At 40.9% G+C, this 27,148-nt stretch overlaps 1 protein-coding gene across 3 annotated transcripts in view; it reads left to right on the top strand.

Annotated features, from left to right (window-relative positions):
• Positions 1-24,800, top strand: part of Npepps (aminopeptidase puromycin sensitive) — a 75,813-nt gene extending 51,013 nt beyond the window's left edge. For 2 of the 3 annotated variants that reach the window (XM_048365089.1, XM_048365091.1), the window contains 13 exons: positions 968-1,072; positions 2,073-2,133; positions 3,640-3,749; positions 4,313-4,376; positions 8,061-8,200; positions 10,750-10,884; positions 12,859-13,078; positions 14,282-14,424; positions 16,146-16,202; positions 22,468-22,575; positions 22,908-23,063; positions 23,602-23,649; positions 23,951-24,800. In XM_048365089.1, coding sequence (XP_048221046.1) covers positions 968-1,072; positions 2,073-2,133; positions 3,640-3,749; positions 4,313-4,376; positions 8,061-8,200; positions 10,750-10,884; positions 12,859-13,078; positions 14,282-14,424; positions 16,146-16,202; positions 22,468-22,575; positions 22,908-23,063; positions 23,602-23,649; positions 23,951-24,103 — 1,500 coding nt within the window. In that variant the 3' untranslated portion in view covers positions 24,104-24,800. Of the gene's footprint in view, positions 1-967; positions 1,073-2,072; positions 2,134-3,639; positions 3,750-4,312; positions 4,377-8,060; positions 8,201-10,749; positions 10,885-12,858; positions 13,079-14,281; positions 14,425-16,145; positions 16,203-22,467; positions 22,576-22,907; positions 23,064-23,601; positions 23,745-23,777; positions 23,910-23,950 lie in introns of those variants that run through there. The other variant, XM_048365090.1, reaches the window with a different exon arrangement.
• Positions 24,801-27,148: the final 2,348 nt, after the last annotated feature.

Raw genomic sequence — 27,148 nt, 5'->3', positions numbered from 1 at the left:
ATAATTGCTGGGTGATACATCTTGCTTCCAATTTTGAAAATCTGACGAGTAAATTCTGTTTTGTTTTATTTTGTTTTTGGCGGGTCGTAGGGGTTGAACTCTGGGCCTGGGTGCTGTCCCTGAGTTCTTCAGCTCAAGGCTGGTTCTCTCCCACTTTGAGCCACAGGGCCACTTCCCATTTTCTGGTGGTTAATTGGAGTTTCTTGGATTTTCCTGCCCCGGCTGTCTTTGAACCACAATCCTCAGATCTCAGCCTCCTTAGTAGCTAGGATTACAGGTGTGAGCCACTGGCACCCTGCAACAAGAGTAAATTCTAATTGATATTTTTAAGAAAGGCCTTATAAAAATTTCATCTTTGTAGAGGAAGGTACTGCATATGGTTTTATTGACTGTGTAAGAGAAACCTTATCTGTTGAATAGCACTCATTCCATTGTTTCAAGGAAAACACCAGACATATTATTTTAGTTTGGTTTTGTGTTTGTTTTAATTCTCTTGATTGATCCTGTCCTTATTACAATTAGTTTATATGTAGAAATTTTGCATCCAAAGGAGAGTTAAAATCATACTTTAGTATATTTAGCTAGGGCCTTATTTAATTGTATAACAATTATTTTAATGTTTTAATCATAAACTAATTACAATCAGTGTAAGTAACCAAATGTTTTTCTCTCTACATCCCTTCCTTACTCACCTCCCCCCATACTTCTGTGAATAAATATAATCATAATGACTTGCCTCTGAGCAGAGCAGAGTCAGGACTAGAATATATAACATGATCCTCATCACCTTTCACTTTAGTTAAGATTAATTAGCTACACTTTTGATGATTGTCATGTACTTAATGAGTGTGTTAAGGGCAGAAAAATACCTTAGGAATAAGAAGGGTTTCATAGAAAGCTTTTTATGTAATGTAGTATTATTGGCTTTCTGCTTCCTGTCATAATCCTGAATCACACTATCTGCCAGGTCAGTGTGGGCCATCCATCTGAGGTTGATGAGATATTTGATGCTATATCATATAGCAAAGGTGCATCTGTTATCCGAATGCTGCATGACTACATTGGGGATAAGGTAAAAGAACATTTTTTTTTGGTATTCTGTTCACAGTTTTGCATGGACAAAATGTCTGATTTCTAAAAACTAAATTTCTGTATATTGTTTGCTTTATTTATGATTCTTTTTAAACTATTGTGGTCTCCTAGGAGGGTTTGGGAGTAGCAGTGGGAGGCTAGTATAAAACTTGAAGGCAAAAGTAGAAGGAAAAGACTATACATTCTGTGGCTTGAATTCAGGGCCTGAGCACTGTCCCTGAGCTTTTTTGCTCAAGGCTAGCACTCTATCACTTGAGCTGCAGTTCCTCTTCTGGCTTTTTTGGTAGTTAATTGGAGAGAAAGAGTCTAATGGGCTTTTCTGCTCTGGCTGACTTGGGAACACAATCCTCAGATCTCAGCCTCCTGAGTAGTAAGGATTCCAGGCTTGAGCCACTGGCTCCTGGCAAGCATACAGTCTTAAGGTAGAATATATATTTTGTAGTACATTTGACACTTGAGTATTTAACTTCTCTGTGTGTGCTCGTGTGTGTGTGCACAGTACATGGTGCCATTACTAGGACTTTTTGTTTAAGCATGCTGTCCATGAGTTTTTTTGTTTAAGACTAGCCTCTACTACTTGAGTAACAATTGCACTTTTGGCTTTTTGGTCATTAATTGGAAATAGAAGTCTCACAGGTTTTTTTCTGCCTGGGCTGGCTTTGAACCTTGCTCCTTAGATCTCAGCCCCCTGAGTAGTTGATGTAAATCACCAAGGCCTTGCTTGTCTTTTTTTGCTCACAGCTGACACATACCATTTGAGCCATACTCCAGCCCACCTTTTTGCTAGTTCACTGGAGATGAATCTTACAGATTTTTCTGTCTGGGCCAGTTAAAAATTGGAATCCTCATATCAGCCTTCTGAGTAGCTAGGATTACAGGCTTGGGCCACCAGTGCCAGCCTTGCTTTTGGCCACGAATACGCACATACAGTATAAATCCTGAGATCTGACTCTTATATTAAAAATTTTTTATTTTCTCAGGACTTTAAGAAAGGAATGAACATGTATTTAACCAAGTTTCAACAAAAGAATGCTGCCACAGGTAATCTTTAATAGGTTGAGATTGAAATGGAGATTTATTGTTACTCTAACATGCCTGTGTAAATCTAGTGTTAATGAGTTATAAGCTATACTTATAACAAAGCTTACAATTGAACATTTTTGTTTGGTTCTGTTATTTATGGAAGATACTTGGTATTCAACTATACTTTAGTTATTGCTCATGGTCTTTATCTTCTTGCAGAAGTTCCAGAGTTGTCTGTCTGTTCGCTTGGCCCTTCTAAAACTTCATCTGTTAAACTAAAGCTAAAATGAATATCTCTCTAGAGGGAGTAACTAGTTTTATACTCTACTTGATCACCCTCTTCATCCCTCTTTGTAAACCATACTGTCTTAAACAGTTCACCTTCTGCCAGATTTTTTTGTTTTTGTTTTTTGCCAGTCCTGGGGCTGTCCCTGTCTTCTTTTTGCCCAATGCTAGCACTCTGCCATTTGAGCCACAGTGCCACTTCCAGCCTTTTCCATTTATGTGGTACTGAGGAATCGAACCCAGGGCTTCATGCATGCTAGGCAAGCACTCTACTGATAAGGCACATTCCCAGCCCCCTCCCTGTTTTTTTAACCTCATCTTCTGTCACTCCTACTCCTGTGCTCCCTATTCTGCAGCTTATTGAAGACACTGCTGTGTTTTCCCATCAAGTTTTGTTTCAAGTAGTCTATTTTATACTTCCCTGTTTGTACATATAGATCATTTAGTCTCTCTACCTGGAATGCTCCCTTTTTCCTTGTCTGACAAACAACTCATCTTTAAGATGTGAACCTCTTGCAGCTTTTATTTTTAGGGATTTTTGCTTACATGCTTTTTCACCATACATGCCACTGTTATGGTATCAGTATAACTCTATTGCTATTTTTCTTTTTCTGCTGGAACTGATGTTTGACTATATAAGTTTTATTTTAGTTTTGTCATTGACTATGTTTTAATTTTGGTTAATTTAATGGATGTAATGGCATTAAGTTTGTGACTGTTTAGGAAGTAGTGTACATGAAAATGTTACTGTGTCTTTGTGTTCTCTTTGAATTCATCTGTCTATGTTAATTATAATTTGTAATTTTTTTTTTTTTTTTGGCCAGTCCTGGGCCTTGGACTCAGGGCCTGAGCACTGTCCCTGGCTTCTTCCCGCTCAAGGCTAGCACTCTGCCACTTGAGCCACAGCGCCGCTTCTGGCCGTTTTCTGTATATGTGGTGCTGGGGAATCGAACCTAGGGCCTCGTGTATCCGAGGCAGGCACTCTTGCCACTAGGCTATATCCCCAGCCTAATTTGTAATTTTTTATACATTAGAATGATTAAGTACATAAGACCAGTTTTTATAATGAAATTTATTTAGCTGCAGCATGCAAGGGTGGGTGTTAGAACTTTTGTTTCTTGAACCTAAAAGAACCAAAGAATAATCAAATAGTGTTAACAGTTATATCAAATTTCTGATGGTTTAGGAAAATAAACATGTAAACATTTTAGATTAACATTGTTTACATTTACTTTCTAGAGGATCTTTGGGAAAGTTTGGAAAGTGCTAGTGGCAAACCTATAGCAGCTGTGATGAATACCTGGACCAAACAAATGGGATTCCCTCTCATTTATGTGGAAGCTGAACAGGTAAACTTTAAAAAAAAAATCCTTACTAAAGCTAGGTGTAGAGATGCATGCCTGTAATCCCGGCACATGGGAGGTTGAAGTGGGAGGATGAGAAATTAGAGGCCACCTTAGGCTGTACCACAAGACTTTGTCTCAAAAAGGAAAATCTATGCCAGGTACTAGTGGCTGGTGGCTGTCATCCTAGCTATCAGGATGCTTAGATCTGAGGATCAAGGTTAAAAGCCAGCCCTGGCCAACAAACCCTTGAGTCTTATCTAATCAGATAGCCCAGCAAAAAGCCAGAAGTAGAGGTGTGTCTCAGAACCACAATCCTCAGATCTCAGCCTCTTGAGCAGTCAGAACTTGGGAGTTCTTATTTAGAATATTTTATTTTGTTGCCTAAATGAAAAATAGTGAGCTTTTGCCCATTCCATGGTATCATCTCTTCATTGCCATTAAGTTTTGTGCACTTAGGAGACATTTGGTTGTATTGGTTCCACCCTCTAATTCTTGTAGAAATACCCCTACATACACAGGAAAAAAAGAAGGTTGATGCTATTGTAGCATTTGTTTTACTTCTTTAGGTAGAAGATGACAGATTACTGAGATTGTCTCAAAAGAAGTTCTGTGCCAGTGGACCATATGTTGGTAAGCAAATAGCTGTAACTGGGAGCTGATGAATAAATTTGGGTACCATACCAGTTGTTTCAGCTAATAGGAAATGGCATTCATTTTTATAGCTTAATGGGATTAAATAAAAAAGATATCTTGAAAGAATAAAAATTAAATTTAAGGGCTGGGAATATGGCCTATGCCTCGTATACATGAAGCCCTGGGTTCGATTCCCCAGCACCACATATACAGAAAATGGCCAGAAGTGGCGCTGTGGCTCCAGTGGCAGAGTGCTAGCCTTGAGCAAGAAGAAGCCAGGGACAGTGCTCAGGCCCTGAGTCCAAGCCCCAGGACTGGCCAAAAAAAAAAAAAGAAATCAAAAGGGGCTGGGAATGTGCCTTAGTGGTAGAGTGCTTTCCTAGCATGCATGAGCCCCTGGGTTCAATTCCTCAGTATCACATAACAAAAACAAAGAAATATGATTACTTTAATAAAAAATCATTTTTTAAAAAATCAAAAGAGAAAATTTAAGCTGGAAATGGTGGCATCTGTCATCAGCAGTTGGGAGCCTGAGGTGGCGAGGATCTCAAGACCATCTTGCCTACATAGCAAGACCTTGTCTCAAAGGAAAAAGAAGAGAGTTTTACAATATTTAGTCACCTAGAATTTTTTTAATTTTCATGTTTTTTATTTAAAGGCTATAGAGAGTAAAGAAAGAACAGAACTCTACTCAAGAAGTGATGTCTGTAGTCTTAATTCCTAAGGCTTACTTTGTGTTTATACAGGTGGTACTTTTGTATGATATCTTAATAGAAAGATCTTAAATCTTTCGCGGTCAATGTCTCTAGTAAGTTAAGAGTCAGAATTAAAATAGTCGAACTCCCAGAGTTTATGCTAGTTAGTATTGGTTTTGAGATTTGATATCACTGCATACTGGTCTGACCTGGAATTCACTGTGTAGCCCAAGCTGGCTTCTCAAACTCATCTTCCTACCTCCACCTCCTGGTAGTCAAATACTTACAAGTATTTCTTTATGTCATTAGTCATATTTTATATGTATTTATATATGTCACAACTATGTCATTTGATAAAGAAGCATGACCTTCTGCCCTTAACCCTCCTTACACTGTTTTGCTTTGTTTGTGCCAATCCCAGGGTTTAACCTAAAGACATGGGCTGCTGTCTCTGAGCTTTTGCACTCAAGGGTACTGCTCTCTCACTTGAGCCACAGCTTCACTCAGATTTTTTGCTGGTTAATTCGAGATACGAGTCTCATGGATTTTCCTGTCTGGACTGGCTTGGAACTGTAACCCTCAGATCTGAACCTCCTGAGTAGCTAGCATTACAGGCCTGAGCCACCCACACCTGGCCTAGAATTACTCTTTTAATAGGTCTGACAAAATCAAATGATGGGTTTAACCCACATAAATCCCTGTCACAATTACTTTTTTTCTGCTTCATACCTCTCTGATCTGCGTTTCAGTATTGATAGAAAGGTCACAACCATTTTAGGCAACCAATATAGGTAACATTAAAACAAAAACCTGAAATACCTTAGTGGGGAAGGTTGATTTGTGGTTTAGTTTAATAGTCAGGCTGTATAGCGCTTGATTTTACTTGGTAACTGAGAAGAGAACACCACAGGGTAGTCAGGCAGGAGAGAACTTTTATTTCCCAAACTGCCCGCCCCTCTGTGCGTGGTGGAGACACATGTGGCTGAAGGAGCACAGAGCTTCTTGGCTCTGACTTATCTAGGGAAGAGGCAGGGAGAAGGTGTGGCCACCCCAGATGTAGAAGAGACCTCAGAGAAGGGAGAGGTAATCACCTCCTGGTATGCCAGTTACCTAGGAAACGCAGGTACTGGACAGAGACTTAGGAGGGGGCAGTGCCTGCTGGGCCTTCCCGGTTGGACTTTGCATATAAATTTTAAAAACATGTTAGCTATGAAACTTATTAATTCAGTGCACTGGCATTAGTACTTTTGTTTTATATCTTAATACAAAGTGTATTTTGCTTTCTTAATATCTAAGAAAGTGTTTTTTTCTTAAAAATGCTTTAGGTTTTAGATATGCTGCCTCAGTGACAATGCCATAGCTCCCAGGATGTCTATCCACTATCCACATCAGTAAAAAAAGAACCCTTCACAGTTTCAACAGTGTGTATTAAGGAGAACGCCTTAGAGTTTGTTTGTACATGCCATTTGGGGCGGGAGGCAGTCCTGGGGCTTGAATGCAAGGCCTGAGCACTGCCTCTGGCTTCATTTTTGCTCAAGGCTAGCACTCTACCACTTGAGCCACAGTGCTACTTGCGGCCTTTTCTGTATATGTGGTGCTGAGGAATCAAACCCAGGCCTTCTTGCAAGCTATGCAAGCTAGGCAAGCACTCTACCACTAGGCCACATTCCTAGCCCATAAAGGGAAAACAATACTTAAGTTTAAATTGGTGTGAACTAGGCATATAGCTTAGGTAAGCTTATAGTTTATATAGTTTAACTTATATTGCATTTACATATCTTTTTTTTCTTTCTTTCTTTCTTTTTTTTTTTTTGCCAGTCCTGGGCCTTGGACTCAGGGCCTGAGCACTGTCCCTGGCTTCTTTTTGCTCAAGGCTAGCACTCTGCCACTTGAGCCACAGCGCCACTTCTGGCCATTTTCTGTATATGTGGTGCTGGGGAATCGAACCCAGGGCTTCAAGTATACGAGGCAAGCGCTCTTGCTACTAGGCCATATCCCCAGCCCTCTTTTTTAATTTTTTTTTTTTTTTTTTGGCCAGTCCTGGGCCTTGGACTCAGGGTCTGAGCACTGTCCCTGGCTTCTTCTTGCTCAAAGCTAGCACTCTGCCACTTGAGCCACAGTGCCAATTCTGGCCGTTTTCTGTATATGTGGTGCTGGGGAATCGAACCCAGGGCCTCATGTATACGAGGCAAGCTCTCTTGCCACTAGGCCATATCCCCAGCCCCTGTGTTTCAACATTCTTTTTTTTTTTTTTGGCCACTCCTGGGGCTTGGACTCAGGGCCTGAGCACTGTCCCTGGCTTCTTTTTGCTCAAGGCTAGCACTCTACCACTTGAGCCACAGCGCCACTTCTGGCCGTTTTCTATATATGTGGTGCTGGGGAATTGAACCCAGGGCCTCATGTATATGAGGCAAGCACTCTTGCCACTAGGCCATATCCCCAGCCCTATATTGCATTTGTGAACTCTCAAGAAAGTACTCTTTTTTTTAAGGCTCTTGTAATTTTTTTTTAGTTGTTAGTAAATTTTCTCTTCCTTTACACTTTACCTGGAATAGTTAACATAACACTAAGAATGAACTACCTATTGACTTACCAGTTACTTAACACGTTGAAGACCCTAGTTAGAATAATACCTGATATCTTTTTCTCCTCTCGCTCTTTTTTGTTGTTTTTGTTGTTGTGGGGCTTGAATTTAGGGCCTGTGCTCTGTTCTGAGCTCCTTTTGCTCAAGGCTAGTACTCTAAATCCTCTTTGAGTCATCGCTCCACTTCTGGTTTTCTGGTGGTTAATTGGAGATAAGAATCTCCTAGACTTTTCTGCCCAGGTTGGTTTTGAACCATGGTCCTCAGATCTTAGTCTCCTGAGTACTTAGAATTTCAGGTGTAAGCTGCCAGCACCCAGTCCCCTGACATCTTTTTTCTACTTTACAATCTGTTTCTTCCATTGAAAATAATATTTCAATTTTGTTTGTTCTTCTCTTGCTTAGGAGAAGATTGTCCTCAATGGATGGTTCCTATCACAATCTCTACTAGTGAAGACCCCAATCAAGCCAAACAAAAAATTCTAATGGATAAGCCAGAGATGAATGTGGTTTTGAAAAATGTCAAGCCAGATCAGTGGGTGAAGGTGAGTACAGAAATAGCATAGCCATTTTTATCTTAGCTGAAATGATTTGTTTGTCTCAATTTATGCATTTTATGACTGTTTCTAAAATTTACTGCTTCTGTTTTCAAAGAAAACCTTTTTGTGTGTGTGTACCTGTCCTGGGGCTTGAACTCAGGGCCTGTGTGCTGTCCCTGCGCAAAGCTGGTTGGTACTCTACCACTAAGTCACAGCTTTGCTTTACCAGGCGTGAGTTACTGGCACTTGGCTAAGAAAAACATTTCTAATATTGTAAAATTTAGGACTAATTCTCAAATAGTAGTGTCCAGGCATTGACCCATTTGTTAGGTGGGGTATTTGTAGACAAGCATATAAAAAGACTAAAGTGAAAAACAATTAGTAGACTGGCTGGGTATGGCGGTACATTCTTGTAATCACAGTACACAGGAAGCTGAGGCAGGAGGATTAAGTTTGAGGCCAACCTTGGGTACATAGTGAGACTTGTCTAGAAAAAGAAAAATAGTAGACTATAAAGGCAAATTTTTATAGCTTCAAATAGCCCTCTCATTGTAATAAAATGTTAACCTCAATAATGTGTTGTCATCATATGTATACAACTACAATCAAATTAAATCAAACATAGATAATCACCAGTTTGTCACTGAAATGTGAAATGCTGATTTTTTTTTCTAAATTTGCAAAAATACCAGTGGGAGCCTGGTGCTGGTGGCTCATACCCATAATACTAGCTACTCAGGAGGCTGAGATCTGAGGATTGCAGTTCAAAGCCAGCCTGAGCAGGAAAGTCCATGAGACTCTTATCTCCAATTAACCACCAAGAAATCAGAATTGGCATTGTGGCTCAAAGTGGCAGAGTACTAGCCTTGAGCAAAAGAACTCAGGGACAGTGCCCAGAACTGGAGTACAAGCTCTGTGACCACCACCACCAACAAAACTGTGGGTAAATACCTTCATTTGTAGGTTTCCTAATGGGAACTATACATTACATCAGAATTTTTTACTTGTCTGTTTTAGTTTTTTAAGTATATCCAGTGAAATATTGTTTTAGTATTTGAACTATCTAGAGTTTAATTGGTAATATGAAAATTGGTTAAATTTTTTGTATCACAGTGGGCCTTGAACTCAGTGCCTCATGCTCTCTCTTAGCTTTTTTGCTCAAGGTTAGTGCTCTGCTCCTTTAGCCATGCCTCTCAGGTTCCAGCTCATAGGTGGTTAATTGGAAATAGGAGTCTCTTGGATTTGGGTGTCCAGGCTGGCTTCATATCTTCATCCTTTGATCTCACCCTGGTGAGTAACTAGGATTATAACGTGAACCACTGAAGTCAAGCAAAACTTTCTTATAAACAAGAAAGAATCATGTATCCTATGGATTACAATTAGGTAAATAAAGATGAATTCCTTCCAGGTGCTGAGGGCTCACACCTCTAATCCTAGCTACTGGAGAGGCTGAGATCTAAGGATTGCTGAGCTAGCCCTTGTTCAGGAAAGTCCATGATGAGTTTATCTCTAGTTAACCACCTAAATAGTTGGTGCTACAGTTTTATTGCCAGTGCTAGGATTGAACTCAGGGCCTCACCCTTGCTAGGCAGATGCTCTACTGCTTTTACATAGAGCTATCCTACATATAGCCTCATGTGTAGCGGGGTTGATACATAAGACTTATTTTGTTTCGAAATGGTGGGGAAGGGTCTCAATAACTTTTTTGCCCAGGCTACCTTTGAAAGCTACTGTCTTCTAATCTCTTCTGCATAGGAGCTGGGAGTATAGATGTGAAACCACTATGCCAGGGGGTAGTGTATTTAAGGAGGGAGGGTGGTCAGTCATGGGGCTTGAATTGACCTGGGCACTGACTCTGAGCTTTTTTTGGTCAAAGCTAGTGCTCTATCACTTTGAGTCACAGATCCACTTTTTGTTTTCCAGTGGTTAATTAGAGATAAGTGTCTCATGAACTTTCCTGCCTAGGCTGGCTTCGAAACTATGATCCTCATATCTCAGCTCTTGAGTAGCTAGAATTATAGACGTGAGCCACCAGCGCCTGGCTTTTAGTATATATTAGTTAGTATGTTGTCTCTTATTTTTTATACTCTTTTATAATAAAACTAGAATTCCTTTTATATGTACTTAAAAAATAATGACAACGAGTAAATGAGCTTATCACTGGTGGTTCATGCCTATAACTCTAGCTACTCAGGAGGCTACGATTTGAAATTGATGGTTCAAAGCCAGCCTAGGTGGGAAAATCTGTGAGACACTTTTTAATTAACCACCACAAAGCTGAAGTAGAGTTGTGGCTAAAGTACTTGAGTGCTACCTTTGAGCAAAATACCTCAGAGACAGCACCCAGGCATTGAGTTCAAGCCTCAAAACTGGCGCACCCCCCCCCTAAAAAAAAAAAAGTGAAAAAGAAATGGGGCTCGTAATTTAGCTAAATGGTAGAGCATTTGCTTAGCATGTGTGTGAGAACCTGGCTTTGATTCCCCAGCACTGCAAAACAAATTTTTTTTTAAGTTTAAATGTGAGAGTGGTTGATGATGTTTATTGGATCTTTTCAGTTGAATCTGGGAACAGTTGGCTTTTATAGGACCCAGTATAGCTCTGCCATGCTGGAAAGTTTATTACCAGGCATCCGTGACCTTTCTCTGCCTCCTGTGGATCGACTTGGATTACAGAATGACCTCTTTTCCTTGGTAAGCATCTATCACTGAAAGAGTATGGTAGAATTAGATTATTAAAGAATCTTGTTTTTCCTAGAGTATTTGAAAAATAATTAGAAGACTATAGTTCTTTCTGAAGGTTTGGCACCTTTGGGTATAAGCAACTGGCTTATTAATTACATAAAAAGATTGATCCTATATGATTTACCAAAAATCCTCTCTCACCATTAAGCCACTTATTTTGTAGCTATCTTTGAAGCATCCTTGGGGATTACCAGCTCTGGCTCCCTATCCATTTCCATGGGAAGCTTCATCTTTCTCTTTCAATATATTTCTCTTTCACTCTTAAAAAAATAGGGCTGGGAATATCGCTTAGTGGTAGAGTGCTTACCTAGCATGCATGAAGCCCTGGGTTTGATTCCTCAGCAACACATAAATAGAAAAAGGCAGAAGTGACACTGTGACTCAAGAGATAGAGTGCTAGCCTTGAATAAAAAGAAGCCAGTGATAGTGCTCAGTCCCTCAGTCCCCATGACTGGCAAAGTAAATAAAATTAAAAATACCATCCTTTGTAAGGCAGAACACTTTGTTTTTAATAGAAATAGATATGAGTTTGGGGAAAATTTGTGTACTGATTAAAAAAAAATTCATAGTAATTTTATGTTTTACTAAGGTACAAAGTAGTTTACGTTGCCAAAAATCTAAACTATTTATTTATTTATTGGTCAGTCCTGGGGCTTGGACTCAGGGCCTGAGCACTGTCCCTGGCTTCTTTTTTTGCTCAAGGCTAGCACTCTGTCACTTGAGCCACAGCGCCACTTCTGGCGATTTTCTGTATATGTGGTGCTGGGGAATCGAACCCAGGGCCTCATGTATATGAGGCAGGCACTGTTGCCACTAGGCCATATCCCCAGCCCCAGTCTAGACATTTTAAACACTGCTATTATTCTAGTTTATATTTGGCTTTTTTCCAGAAAGGATTTAAGGTTACATTTGGTAGGATTGTGTGACTCCAATATATTTAGGTAATTCCTGGATGTCTTTGATTAAGATAAAATTGCCCTGTTATATTCTGCCAGGGCTTCATGCCTGTAATCCTAGCTACTTAGGAGGCTAAGATCTAAGGATCATAGTCTGAAGCCATCCTGGGCATGAAACTCTATGAGGCTATTATTTCCAATTAACCCTCCCCCAAAAAAAAGAAAGAAAGAAAAGCAGCAAGAGTAGCTGTAGCTTTAATGGTAGAATGCTAACCTAGAGTCAAAAAGCTCAGGGACAACATCTTGGCCCTGAGTTCAAGCCCCAAGGTAGTATTTGTGTGTGCATGTGTGCGCACGCGTGCGCACACACACACACACTCACTCACTCAAATTCCTTTTAGTATTTCTTTAAATTGGCCTTTAAATTTTTCCCTGCCTTCTTCAGTCACTAGTTTTGGATTCCTCCATTGTATAACTACACATTAGCATTGATACATAAAACTTCACATCCACCGAGAGAGAACTATCCCTAGAGAGTGAGCTGTTCATGCAGATGGCTGCTGAACAGAAGTTCCTTTCCTAATTCTATTAGTACTGAAAAGACTCAACCTGTAGAACCTTCCAGTTTGTACTCTTAGGAATGAATAAAGGAGAGGTCTAGATTGTTAGCTTGCAGATTCAGCTTTGAAGCAATTTCTGTCATGAACGAAAACCCCAAGTATTTTTATAGCTTTTCTAAAAGTATGAAAAATTTCAAAACAAAGCCAAGGTCCTAGAAGCTGAGTAGAAATAGGATGTTAACTGGTTTAATGTTGCTCTGAATTAGAAAAGTTTCATGGTTTTTAAGTTTTTAAATATCAAAGAAGTAAATAAGGGATGTTGTCATAATAGAATTTTTATCTGCTTTCACCATGTTCTTCTGAGCTTATAGTTTTATATCCTTAAACCAAAAGCATTGTACATGCTCATTTGTTTTGTCTTATTTTGTTTGAAGGCTAGGTTAAATTTTTTTTTTTTTCTATCCCAGGCTCGAGCTGGAATCATTAGCACTGTAGAAGTTCTGAAAGTCATGGAGGCTTTTGTGAACGAACCCAATTACACTGTATGGAGCGACCTGAGCTGTAACCTGGGCATCCTCTCAACTCTCTTGTCCCACACAGACTTCTATGAGGAAATCCAAGAGTTTGTGAAAGATGTTTTTTCACCTATAGGGGAAAGATTGGGCTGGGACCCCAAACCTGGAGAAGGTAATAAATATACAGAGTGGGAAGAATCAGTCAGTGGTTAGCAATTTGTGGTTAGCAATTTAATTAGCATTTCCTCTGTATTTTCTGGATATTAGTAAATATTCAACTAGCAGAAAATAAAACAAGTATTCCACATATGCTGGTGGAGTTACATGGGGAACACCCCTCTGTAATTCACTTTGACAACAAAGGAAAAGAAAAAGTAATCCATTGCTAAATATGATTTCTGTACAATGTTGGAAAGAAAGGTGTTATTATAGAGTTCCAGAGGCCTGTTTATTTATTTATTTTTTTTTTTGGCCAGTCCTGGGCCTTGGACTCAGGGCCTGAGCACTGTCCCTGGCTTCTTCCCGCTCAAGGCTAGCACTCTGCCACTTGAGCCACAGCGCCGCTTCTGGCCGTTTTCTGTATATGTGGTGCTGGGGAATCGAACCTAGGGCCTCGTGTATCTGAGGCAGGCACTCTTGCCACTAGGCTATATCCCCAGCCCCCAGAGGCCTGTTTATAGTCACAAAAAGCTACAGAGAATTTCATGTTTATTTATACTACCATAGATAAAAAGCAAAGATGGTTAGAAACACAGCAGCTAGCTTTCTGAATTAAGGAATGTGTTCTCCAGATAATTTCTGTAATCCTGTACTTTTATTTTTGGGGGCAACACTGAAGTTTGAATTCAGGGACTTATGCTTGCTGTGCAAGTGCTCTTACCACTTGAGCCATGCCACTAACCCTGTAATCATGTATTTTCTCTTTTTACTGCCATTTAAATGTTGAAAATGGTGATTTGAAGGCTTCATAACTTATTACCACCTGCTAATAACAAATGATGGCATTTTCTCCTAACTAGTCTTAATCTTGGGAGTCTTTTACTGTTTTGAAGGTGCTGGGGATTGGACCCAGGGGCCTTGAACATGCTAGCAAGATGCTTTTCACATGTAATTCTTAGCAGTACTATTAACCAGACCGAGTGTAGACTTACTAACTTCTAACAGTTGTCATTTGTGAGTATGGATGAGGTCAGCAATTTTAATCTGTTTGTCATTTCCTTTCCTCTTAAGATCTGATCAGTTGAAATCTAAATGTTTCTTCCAGTTTTAGGATAATTGTTCAAGACCATGGATTTGGTATAACACAATTAACTATAAAGTGCAAGTTTATAAAAACAGACTTTTCAAGTAGTCCTTTGTTTTTCTTTTCAACCAGGTCATCTAGATGCACTCTTGAGAGGTTTGGTTCTGGGAAAACTAGGAAAAGCAGGACATAAGGCAACATTAGAAGAAGCCCGTCGTCGGTTTAAGGACCATGTGGAAGGAAAACAGAGTCTCTCTGCTGATCTGAGGAGCCCTGTAAGTTTTCTTAATGTACATCATTGACTTTTAGCTGCCTACCTCATTCTGTGATGCGTACAGCTTGTTAGTAATCAAACTGACCCAAAAACTGACCCACAAATTATGTCTGGCTCCATTTTAACATATGCTGTTTAAGAAAATAATCAGCTTTTCACTTGTTTTCTCAGCCAACAATTCAGTGCTGAACGATGATTAGCCATGAACAATTCCCCTGAGAGATCTGGTGTTGATCTGCTGTCATGACTGACATCCACACATGACTGCATTATTTTTTAACTCTTCCCCCCCTCCCAATTTATTTATTTTTGGCCAGTCCTGGATTGGACTCAGTGCCTGAGCACTGTCCCTGGCTTCTTTTTGCTCAAGGCTAGCACTCTACCACTTGGAACATAGCACCATTTCCATTTTTTTTCTGTATATGTGGTGCTGGTGCTGAGGAGTCGAACCCAGGGCTTCATGCATGCTAGGCAAGCACTCTACCACTAGGCCACATTCACCTTATATATATATATATATATATATATTTTTTTTTTTTTTTGGCCAGTCCTGGGCCTTGGACTCAGGGCCTGAGCACTGTCCCTGGCTTCTTCCCGCTCAAGGCTAGCACTCTGCCACTTGAGCCACAGCGCCGCTTCTGGCCGTTTTCTGTATATGTGGTGCTGGGGAATCGAACCTAGGGCCTCGTGTATATGAGGCAGGCACTCTTGCCACTAGGCTATATCCCCAGCCCTCACCTTATATATATTTTTAACATTAGAATATTTAGACTAGATATGTGAACTCAAATCACTTCCTTTTACTGGGTATGGTTGTACATAACTATAATTTCAGCCACTGGTGAGGCAGAAATCAAATGGATTGAGGGGTTTTGGTTTGTCTTTGTTGGTCATGGTGCTTGAACTCTGCGCCTGGATTCTGGCCCCCAGCCCCAATGCTAGTGCCCTACCACTTGAGCCACAACGTCACTTTCAGCTTTCTGGTAGTTAACTGGAGATAAGAGTCTCTTGGGGGGGGGGGAGGGAAAGGGGGGGAGGGAGGGGGCATGAGGGACAAGGTAACAAACAGTACAAGAAATGTATCCAATGCCTAACGTATGAAACTGTAACCTCTCTGTACATCAGTTTGATAATAAAAATTTGAAGGGAAAAAAAAAAAAGTCTCTTAGACTTTCCTGCCCAGGCTGGCTTTGAACCACACTCCTCAGATCTCAGCCTACTGAGTAGCTAGGATTACAGGTTTGAGGCCAACCTGGGCAAAAAAGTTTAGTGAGGGGGCTGGGAATGTGGCTTCCTGGTAGAGTGCTTGCCTAGCATGCATGAAGCCCTGGGTTCGATTCCTCACCACCACATATACAGAAAAGGCTGGAAGTGGCACTGTGGCTCAAGTGGTAGAGTGCTTAGGCCCTGAGTTCAAGCCTCAGGACTAGCAAAAAAAAAAGAAAAAAAGAAAAAGTTTAGTGAGACTTCATCTAACCACCAAGCTGAACAAATGGGACATACCTGTAATCCCTAACTCCCGGGAAGTATAAGGAGGATTGCAGTCTGAGGTCAGCACTGGGCAGAATCCTGAGACTCTTATCTGAAAAATAACTCAAGCAAAAAAAGGATTGGTATGGTTCAAGTGGTAGAGTGCCTACCCAGAAAGTTCCAGAGTTCAAACTCCAGAACCCCCTCATGCCTTCAGATGACTTCTTTTTATGTTCCTTTCTATCTTCATAGGTCTATCTGACTGTTTTGAAGCATGGTGATGGCACTACCTTAGACATTATGCTAAAGGTGAGTATATTTGAGAAAGGGTCTTATTTCTAGCTTTCAACTTGGATGTACAAAATAAAACTTTAAATGATGTAAAGAAAAGTTCTAGCAGGGCTGGGAATGTGGCTTAATGGTATAGAGTGCTTATGTAGCATGCATGAAGTGCTCTGGGTTTGATTCCTCTGTACCACATAAACAGAAAAAAGCCAGAAATGGCACTGTGGCTCAAGTGGTAGAGTGCTAGTCTTTTGAGCAAAAAGAAGCTCAGGGACATTGCTCAGGCCCTAAGTTCAAGTTCCAGGCACAAAAACAAGAAAAGAAAAGAAATACATGATTATTACAGACATGCATATATTAAAGACCTGCAGGAAAGTTTAGAGATGTGGTAGAGTGCTTACCTAGCCAAGAAATGTATAATGTCTGTTCATTCGTACTACCAATGTGATGCCAAAGCCCTTTTAGGGGGGAAAAAAAGAAGGAAATGGGAAGAGAGGGAAGGAGGAAATTATCATATGTCTCAGGGTCTCTTCTGAGTGAAGAAAATTACTCAGGTGCCTTCCTCATAGCCTCTAGTTCTTTACAGGATAATTGGGATAGCAGGAAGACCAATAAAACATGTCCTTGTGGCTACCTGTTAAGTTTAAACCAAAACTAGTACTATAAAACAAGTGTTCTTTCTGGTCTTTTTCCATTCCTTACCAGTCTAGAAAAAAAAGTGACTGTACTGATTACATTAAAGGTGAAGGGAGGGAGGTAGGGTGGGGTGGGGGGATTATGCAGGAGGTAACTAGTTGAACAAGAAGTGTACTCACTGCCTTACATATGAAACTGTAACCCTTCTCTACTTCACTTTGACAATAAAGGGAAAAAAAGAAAAAGAAAAAAAATAGGTGAAGGGAACGGTCAAGTGCCAGTGACTCATACCTGTAATACTAACTACTTAGGCTGAGATCTGAGGATCTTAGTTTGAAACTAGTCCAGGCAGAAAAGTCCATGAGACGCTTATCTCCAATTAGCCATCAGAAAACTGGAAATGGCCCTGTGGCTCAAAGTAATAGAGTGCTAGCCTTGAGCAAAAAGAGTTCAGGGACAGTGCCGAGGCCCCCAATTCAAGCCCCATGATGGAGAAAAAAAAAAAAGAGAAAAACTATACCTCAAAACATATCAAAAGATAAATGTTTCCTTTCTAACATAAAAGTTTCAGCTAGGTGCTTATACTTTAATCCTGTAATTGTAGCTATACAAGAGGCTAAGAACTGGTTTGCAGTCAACCAGGACAGAAAAGTCCATCCCCAGCCAACCAATTAAAATTAACCAATTAAAAATTCCCATTTATTAACCAGCAAAAAGCTAAACTGGAGGTGTAGAGCACTAGCAACTAGTTAGCTGTGAGCAAACAAACAGTTTGAGGCCCTGAGTTCAAGCCTTGTTACCTGGGGCAGGGAATCATGACTAAGTTTGGAGGTTTTTATTTATTTTATTCATTTTTTAGGTGACAGTCCTGGGGCTTGAACCCAGGGCCTAGGTCCTGTCACTGAGCTTTTTTGGTTCATTGATAGTACTCTACTACTTGCGCTCCAGCTCCACTTCTGTCTTTTTTGGTACTTAATTGGGGATGAATCTCACTAACACAGGGCCCTGGTTCACAACTGAAGTCCTTGCTACGCAGGAGGCAGGAAAGTTTGATACACTTATTTATTTATTTATTTATTTTTTGCTGCCAGATCTGGGGCTCAAACTCAGGGCCTGGGCACTGTCTCTGAGCTTCTTTTGCTCAAAGCTAGCACTCTACCACCTGTGCCACCACACCACTTCAGCTTTTTCTGTTTATGTGGTACTGAGGGATCGAACCCAGGGCTTCATGCTTCTGGGGAAGCACTCTACCACCAAACTACATTCCCAGCCCAGTCTGACACTCTTATCTCTAATTAACCACCAGAAAACCAGAAGTGGAGCTGTAGTTCAAAATGGGAGAGTGCTAGCCTTGAGTAGAAGAGGTCAAGGGCAACACTCAAGACCCTGAGTTCAAGCCCTACATAAAAGAATTCTCACTGACTTTTTTGTCAAGGCTGATTTCAAACCAGGATCCTCAGCCTCTGAGTAGTTAGGAGTACAGGTGTGAGCCACAAGTATCTAACCTGTCCTTTCAATTAAATACTAAGGTTCTTAGTATTAATATTTTTGGTATTAATATTTGTGAACCATGTCCATTAAATTATATGGAGTGAATTATGGAATGAGATACTTTATACTTTTTAGTCTGTTCCATAACTGGAATAAGGGGTCTGAAAATTTGATGGTAAATACATTGACATTTTCATTTCATGGCACAATTTTAAGAATTCACACAAAGTTGGGCAATGTTCTCTCATGCCTGTAGTTCTAGCTAGGATCTTAGGATCATGGTTCGAAATCAGCCCCAGCAGACAAACCATCATTCTTTATCTTCAGTTAATTGGCAAAAAGTTGGAAGTGGTGGCATGACTCCGAGTGCTAGCTGAGAGTATGAGGCCCTAAGTTCTAGCCCCAGATCTGGCTTTAAAAAAATTAGAAGGGGATGGGGATATAGCCTAGTGGCAAGAGAGCTTGCCTCGTATACATGAGGCCCTGGGTTCAATTCCCCAGCACCACATATACAGAAAATGGCCAGAAGTGGTGCTGTGGCTCAAGTGGCAGAGTGCTAGCCTTGAGTAAAAAGAAGCCAGGGACAGTGCTCAGGCCCTGAGTCCAAGCCCCAGGACTGCCCCCCCCCCAAAAAAAAAATTAGAAGAAATTCACAAAAATATGAAAGGATGTATGTTTAGTAGGAATTTGCATTTATTTATATTTTTAGTGTTTTGTTTTGTGCTGGTACTGAGGCTTGAATTCAGGGCCTCAGGGTGTTTTCTACATTTGACCACACCTCTCTCTACTTTTTGCATTTAGTCAGTTTTATTATAGAAAGAGTTTCAATAAAGAATTGGTTCCTCAAGAAATTGTGGTAAGAGACGAAGACTGCATTTTTAAAAAATAATTTGGAATAATGTGGCAGGTTTTAATTACCTCATTTTGTATTTGAAATATAGTGTTAAAGTGCCATCTAGTGGACTTAAGAAATTCTCTGCAAGAAAAATGTTTCCTGAAAGTAGTAGTAGTAGTAATGCAGCCTTTTTTTTTTTTTTTTTTTTTGCCAGTCCTGGGGCTTGGACTCAGGGCCTGAGCACTGTCCCTGGCTTCTTTTTGCTCAAGGCTAGCACTCTGCCACTTGAGCCACAGCGCCACTTCTGGCCATTTTCTGTATATGTGGTGCTGGGCCTCATGTATACGAGGCAAGCTCTCTTGCCACTAGGCCATATCCCCAGCCCAGTAATGCAGTCTTTGAGCTGAAAAATCCCATGGAAATCATCTGTCAGAGCAGGTGCTGGTGGCTCACACCTGTTGTAATCCTAACTACTTAGGTGGCTGAGATCTGAGGATTGCAGTTCAAAGCCAGCCCAGACAGGAAGGTCTATGAGACTCTTACCTCCAATTAACTACTAGAAACCCTCAGGGACGGCACCCAGGCCCCCACAACTGACCCCTCCCCCCAATATATCAGCTCACCCATCCCTCATTTTACAGATAAGGAAACAGACCCACATCCAGTAAGGATTTAGTCAAGATTACAAAGCTAATTAGAGGCAATAGGGTGATGATACTCCAGTCCTCCTGACACCTGATCTATTGTACAGTTTCTGAAGAGAATCTAAAAGTAGTGTGGCTAGTAGTGAGGATTACTGATAGAGTGAGGCTGTCTGGGTTCAGTTCCCAGCAAAAACAGAAAAATTGAGAGAAACTGCAAACTGATAGGTTCTCCAGACATATAAGCATTGCTAAAGATTAAGGGAGAAAAAAAGATCAAGAGAGTCTGTACAGATTAGGTATATAGTGTCTGAGAGTGTGCCCAGTGTGCAAGATACCTTGGGTTCTGTTGCCAGTACAAACACATGTTTGCATGCACACATGTGTACAGTCTAGAAATTTGTCTTAGAGAAGCATCTCATATTTGCAGTTCTAATTTTTGTGTCATATTAAGAAAAAAATCTGTGTATTATATAAAATTTTAGTCTGGGTGCTGGTGGCTCACACTTGTAATCCTTGCTACTCAGGAGGCTGACATCTGAGGATCAGGAAAGTCTGTGAGACTCTTATCTCCAATGAATCACCAATAAAACTAGAATAAAACTGGCTCAAAGTGATAGAGTGCTAGCCTGGAGTGAAAAAGCTGAGGGACCACACCTAGGCCCTGAGTTCAAGCCTCAAAACTGACTGAAAAAATAAATTTTAGATTTACAAACTAGAAAAGTATGAAGAGGAAAATAAAACTTATCTGTAATAAATAAATCCAGGTCATAAAACAGCATGTGTAATATGATTTCAACTCAGATTTGGCAATGTATATATAGTAGTGATTTTTATTTATGACTTTGTCTTATATTCCACATTCAGTTTGTGTTGGTTTTGCAGTAAAAACTGTGAGGAGACTGGGCATGGTGTGGTACATGCCTATAATCTCAGCACCAAAGAGGCTGAGGCAAGCTGGGTGTCATTGGCTCATGCTAGGATTAAATCCTAGCTATTCAGGAAGCTGAGATTGGAGGATCACAGTTCAAAGTCAGCCCAGTGGTCAGGAGAGTCAATGAGACTCTTTTTTTTTTTTTTTTTTGGCCAGTCCTGGGGCTTGGACTCAGGGCCTGAGCACTGTCCCTGGCTTCCTTTTTGCTCAAGGCTAGCACTCTGCCACTTGAGCCACAGCGCCACTTCTGGCCATTTTCTGTATATGTGGTGCTGGGGAATCACCCAGGGCCTCATGAGGCAGGTAGGCACTCTTGCCACTAGGCCATATCCCCAGCCCAATGAGACTCTTTAATCAGCAAAAAAAAAGAAAAGAAAAAGAAAAGCCAGGAAGTAAGCCAGGTGCCATTGCCAGTAATCTTAGCTACTCAGGAGGCTGAGATCTGAGGATAACAGTTGGAAGCCATCTCCAGCCAAAAAGTGTCCTTGAGATTCTTATCCCTGATTAACCACTCAAATACCAGAAGTGAGGCTGGAGCTCAAGTGGTAGAGCACTAGCCTTGAGCACAAAGAGGCCCAAGGATAGCACCCAGGCCTTGAGTTCAAGCCCCACAACAAACAAACAAACAAAAAGACAGGAGTGGAGTTATGGCTCAAGCAGTAGAGTGCTAGCCTTGACCAAATAAGCTTAGGGATAGCACCCAGACCCTGACTTCAAGCTTGGCACCAAAACAACAGGAAAGCTGAACCAAGCTGGGTGCTGGTGACCCACACCTGTAATCCTAGCTACTTGGAGGGAAGCTGATCACAGTTCAAAGCCAACCTGAGCAGAAAAGTCCCTCTAAGGGTCCTGCACTTTTGTCAGTAGCATTCGTGTACCTCAGCCCTGACTTTGACTACTGAGCTGGGATTACAGATGTGTACCACCATGCTAACCATAGATCGACTATTACTCAGTGTACCTTTCAAATGCATCTTTTTAAAAGTTAATCACAGTCATCTCTGAGGTAGGTTAATTTTATTATTATAAATTAAATGATCTTTAATGGCATAAAATTACTAAGTTTGGGAGTTTTGTTTCCCCCCCCCCCCCCCCCCAGTCCTGGGGCTTGAACTCCAGACCTGGGCATACTGTCCCTTGGCTCCTTTTTGCTCAAAGCTAGTGCTCCACCAATTGAGCCACAGCATTACTTCCAGCTTGTTCTGTAATTAATTAGAGATGAGAGTCTTATGGAATTTTCCTGCCCAAGCTGGCTTTGAACTGGGATCCTCAGATCTTAGCCTCCTGAGTAACTAGGATTACAAGTGTGAGCCACTGGCACCCAGCTGATTAGGATTTTCTTCTAGTACTGGGGTTTGAATTCCGGCCCTCTAGATTTCCCTTGGCTTTTTTTTGCTGAAGGTCAGAGCTCTACCTCTTGAGCCATTCCTCTAGTTTGTCTGAGATGCTTTCCACTTGAGATCCGTAGATTTAAGCCCCCTAAATAACCATGAGCCACTGGTATTGAACTTACTCCTTGGACCTTGGTGTTAAACAGTTTAGAAACAAGACAGGTATTAATCTAGTGGCTTACTATAATGACAAGTTTAGTGCCCAGCCATCTGAACAAGTATTCTGTTTAATGCAAATCCGTCTTACCCATAGAGAATGAAAGATGGAAGTTTTACCGTATTGGAAGAGAAGCTTACATAAGCATACACAGAATTCCCAGGGAAGAGCTAACTATCCCTGTCTTTCTTATTTTCCCCATAGCTTCACAAACAAGCTGATATGCAGGAAGAGAAAAACCGAATTGAAAGAGTCCTTGGGGCTACTCTTTCACCTGAACTGATTCAAAAAGTCCTCACTTTTGCACTTTCAGTAAGTTATGAAAAAACTGTTTTTAGAGGGAACTGTTTCTAATTGATGTAAGACATGTTTTTCATTCAGAATCTTTTTGATCTACCTTAAGAGTATAACTAGTGCTTCTCCTGGGAAAAAGCATTTGTTACTGACTTCTGTTATCTCCCAATAATGGTGAGAATCCGAATTGTTGGGAGGTAACAGTGGAATGGGAACAGTGAGCAAAGGGATCATGAACTATATGAAATAAGGAATTAGTATCTTCATTGTGGTTCTTGACTATTTGAATAGAATGTACTTTCTGGCACTAGAAGATATTTTGGATGTGTTAGACTTTTCTTTCTTTTTAGGAAGAGGTACGTCCACAGGACACTGTGTCAGTAATTGGTGGAGTAGCTGGAGGCAGCAAGCATGGGAGGAAAGCTGCTTGGAAATTCATAAAAGATAACTGGGAAGAACTTTATAACCGATATCAAGGAGGTTTCTTAATATCCAGACTAATAAAGGTTTGTGAAACTTTTGAGTAGCTTGCGACGTATGGATGTTATTGAGTGATATCCATGAGTTGTAATCTTCACTGGAGTTTCCTCAAGGACTCTCTACAGCTCAGTAGTATTTAGCTAACCTGAGTGAAGTTCTGGGGTTTGTTCCAGCACTTGGGGAGTAAGTTTCCTCAAATGGTGGTTTTATTTAAAAGCTTCTGGCTAAGCACTAGTGGCTCATGCCTGTAATCCTAGCTACCCAAGAGGCTGAGATCTGAAAAATCACAGTTCGAAGCCAGCCAGGAAAGTCCATGAGACTCTCTCTAGTAAACTACTCAGAAAAGAGCCATAAGTGGTGCTTTTGCTCAAGTATTAGACTGCTAGCCTTGAGCAAAAGCAGCTCGGGAGCAGCATTCAAGCCCAGAGTTCAGCCCCAAGACTGTGCCCTACACCCCTCATATATCAAACTAAAGTTGAAGAGAAAACTGAATGGTTGTTTTTATGTTAAGTGGGAGTTTGTTCCATATCTCTTGGATTCACTTATTACTTAAAACTTTTTCAGCTGTCAGTTGAGGGATTTGCAGTTGATAAAATGGCTGGAGAAGTTAAGGTAAGTAGTGTTTACTTTTCATTTTTCAATCTAGAACATAACATTAACCTAGAGTTTCCTTTGTTGTTTTTTTTCCTTATAGAAAGATTAGAGTTTACACATTTAATATTTGGGGGAGGATTCCTATATGTAGGGCAGCCAAAGGGTTACTTATTATAGCCTAAAAGTGGCATTGGTCAGTTATCATGATTGAGGCTTATGTTTTTCTTTATGTATGTACACCAAAGAGTATTTTTTCATAGCTGTGACACTTCTATTGCTAGCAGTGAGTGATTCTGCATTCTGGGATGTTTTATACCAGGCTTTCTTCGAGAGTCACCCAGCTCCTTCAGCTGAGCGTACCATCCAGCAGTGTTGTGAAAATATCCTGCTGAATGCTGCTTGGCTAAAGCGAGATGCCGACAGTATCCATCAGTACCTCCTTCAGCGAAAAGCCTCACCACCAGCAGTGTGAACCAGGAGCCAGCTACTGCTGCATTTTGCTGCTTCCCTGCAGGGATAAGGTGGAGCTACCAAACAGCTGATTCATATGCCAAGAATTTGGAGTCTTCTTTCAAACCAGTGGGGGTTGGACAATGAATGTAGTTAACGGGTTCCTGCTCACACTCCAGAATTGAATACTATTGAAAAAGGAAACTCAGCAATTCAGCAAAAAAAATAAAAACAAAAATGTAAATATGATAGTAATAAAATAGAGCATAATGAAACTGTGAAACTTCCTGAAGCCTTGTCAGTGGTTCAAAGTATTTAACACTTTCCTGCTAATGACAGATGTTCTGTTCTTATAACCTACCAAAAGGAAACTAGAGGCTTCTGGGGAAGAGGAACTTTGTGAAATGGGTTCTGCAAACAGCCTACAACCCCAGTTCATGTGCATTGCTGGGAGTAGCTAAACACAAAAGGCTGACAGGAGGTATAACATAGAGTCTGTGCATAATTATAAGTGGGGTTTTGTTGTTTTCTTTTTGTTTTGTTTTGTTTTGAGGGGAAGGGGCACTGGGAACTGACCAGGAACCATACCTTTTCCTGTATAACTCAATCTGAACCAAGGATTGTAGTTTTCCTCCTTGCCTTCCTTCTGTGTGACCCCCTTGGCCCACCCCAAAAAGAAAAAAAAAAGTTAATAAAAGTTTTAAAAAGTAAAAAAAAAAGTTAAAAACTGTAAAACCTACCCTGTTGTGGGTTTGTCCTCCCTTTAGGTCTATCCCACCCCCTCAGTGTCCTTAGAGATCAAGAAGTAATAAGGAAACATCTCCCTAGCTACATTGAATAAAAGAAACTGATATACATTGCTCTGTTCTTTCTCTTTTAAGATGACTTTTAAGAACCTTGAAGTATATATTAGGTGAGACAGTAGAAACAAAGATTTCCGAAGGAGTTATTCTGCTAAAAAAAAATTGTCTTTGTTGTCTGACAGGCCAACTATTGAACCTCTCTATAACAGTATCAACCCAAATCTGGCTTCTCCTAGTTGGTGTGCATGTGAGAAGCCAGTGGTGACTGCTACAGGGCCCACATATTAGTGGTAAAGGGTTTCAAAACAGACTGCACCTATGTGTGCCACTCTGCTTCCACAGTGTATCCTACTAATGAGCCTCACCTACCGAATCCAGTAAGTTTCAACTGTAAATCTTTCCCTTCTTTTGTCCCTTTTTATTTTTCTTTCTCCTGTTTTTTAAAATTTTTTTGTTATTAACAGAAATTCATATTTGGTGTGGCTTAACTGTATTTCGGAAGGTCATCGGATTGTGAGACTGCTTCCTTGAAACTTTGTGCTATCGTTTTAAAAAATAATAATTAAAAACAGTTGGCGTTAATAAAAATGTCAATGTGAAACTGATGTTCTGATTTCCTTTATTATTTAGTAAGAGGCTGAAAACTTTCCCATGATTCAGTAGGATTATAAGAAATTTGGTTCCCACAAGATTTTCTAGCTGGGTGCCCGTGGCTCACTCCTGTAACTAGCTACTGTACTCAGGGGGCTGAGGTCTGATTGCAATTCTAAACCAGCCTGGGTAGAAAAGTCCCCATGAGACTCTTATCTCTAACCATTCAAAAACCAGAAGTGGCGCTGGGGCTCAAGTGGTAGAGTGCTAGCCTTGAGCACAAAGAGGCTCAGAGACAGTGCATAGGCCCTGAGTTCAAGCCCGACAACAACTAACCCAAAAAAAATTTTTTTCTGGCTAGGTGCTGGTGGCTTGTGCCTGTAATCTTAGATACTCAAGAGACTGAGATCTGACAGTCATGGTTAAAGCCAGCATATGCAGACAAACCCAAGTGACTCTTATTTCCAATTGAGTCACAAAAAACCCCAGAAGTGGAACTGTGGGCTCAAGTGGTACAGCACTAGCCCTGAGCAAAAAAGATCAGGAACAGTGCCCAGGCTCGGAGTTCAAGCCCTAGATCCTATATACACATACAAAACTTAGTGAGTTGAAGGGCTGGGGATATGGCCTAGTGGCAAGAGTGCCTGCCTCCTATACATGAGGCCCTGGGTTCAATTCCCCAGCACCACATATACAGAAAACGGCCAGAAGTGGCGCTGTGGCTCAAGTGGCAGAGTGCTAGCCTTGAGCAAAAAGAAGCCAGGGACAGTGCTCAGGCCCTGAGTCCAAGCCGCAGGACTGGCCAAAAACAAAAAAAACTTAGTGAGTTGAAGAAAATCTGGGTTTGAATGTAGTGATGTACACTTTTAATGTCAGTTACTTTGGAAGTGGCTGAGATTAGGAGACTCAAGATTCTGAGCCCAAGCTAAACAGTTACTGATATCCACATCGTAACAATCTGGTCATGGTGGCTTATATCTATAAGCTGTCTGGGAGGCAGTCATAAGAGGCTAGCCATTCGAGGCCATCCCTTGGCAAAAAAAAAAGCTTGGCTAAAAACAAAAGCAAAAGGGATGTGGATATGACTGTAGAGTGCCTGCCTAACAAGTCTGAGACAGAGTTTAAACCCAGTATAGCCAAAGCACTGGAGACTTAATGGAGCTACATTAGAGGCTTGGAGATTTATTTGTTTAAACAAGCTATAAGAAAATAAAACAAGGGCTGGGAATGTGGCTTAGTGGTAGAGTATTTGCCTAGCATGCATGAAGCCCTGGATTCGATTCCTCAGTACCTTACAAACAAAAAGTCAGAAAGTAGCACTGTGGCTCAGGTGGTAAAGAGCTAAAGTTAAGCAAGAGCAACTCAGGGACAGAGCCCAGGCCAAGTTCAAGCCCCAGGACTGGCAAAACAACAAACTTGTGGTGATGTTCATAGCTGCATCCTATTTTCCCCCTATGTATGGTACTGTGGTTGAACTCAGGACCTTGAGGGTAGTGGGTAAATGCTCTACCATTAAGCTACCCTGGCTAGCATTTTCTTTTCTTTTGCTGTTAGCCACAGTTTGAAGTTGGTTGGGTTATTTTTCCCACTTGTAAAAAACTGTGTCCATTCCACTGCTGGTATCTTAGTAGCTACAGCTTTTACTACTGAGCTTGTTTCCCACATTAGGATAG

The sequence above is a fragment of the Perognathus longimembris genome, chromosome 17 (genome assembly GCF_023159225.1).
Source record: "Perognathus longimembris pacificus isolate PPM17 chromosome 17, ASM2315922v1, whole genome shotgun sequence".
NCBI classification, from domain to species: Eukaryota; Metazoa; Chordata; class Mammalia; order Rodentia; family Heteromyidae; genus Perognathus; species Perognathus longimembris.
Note: the sequence above shows the minus strand (reverse complement) of the source record. Positions and strands in the feature narration are given on the sequence as shown.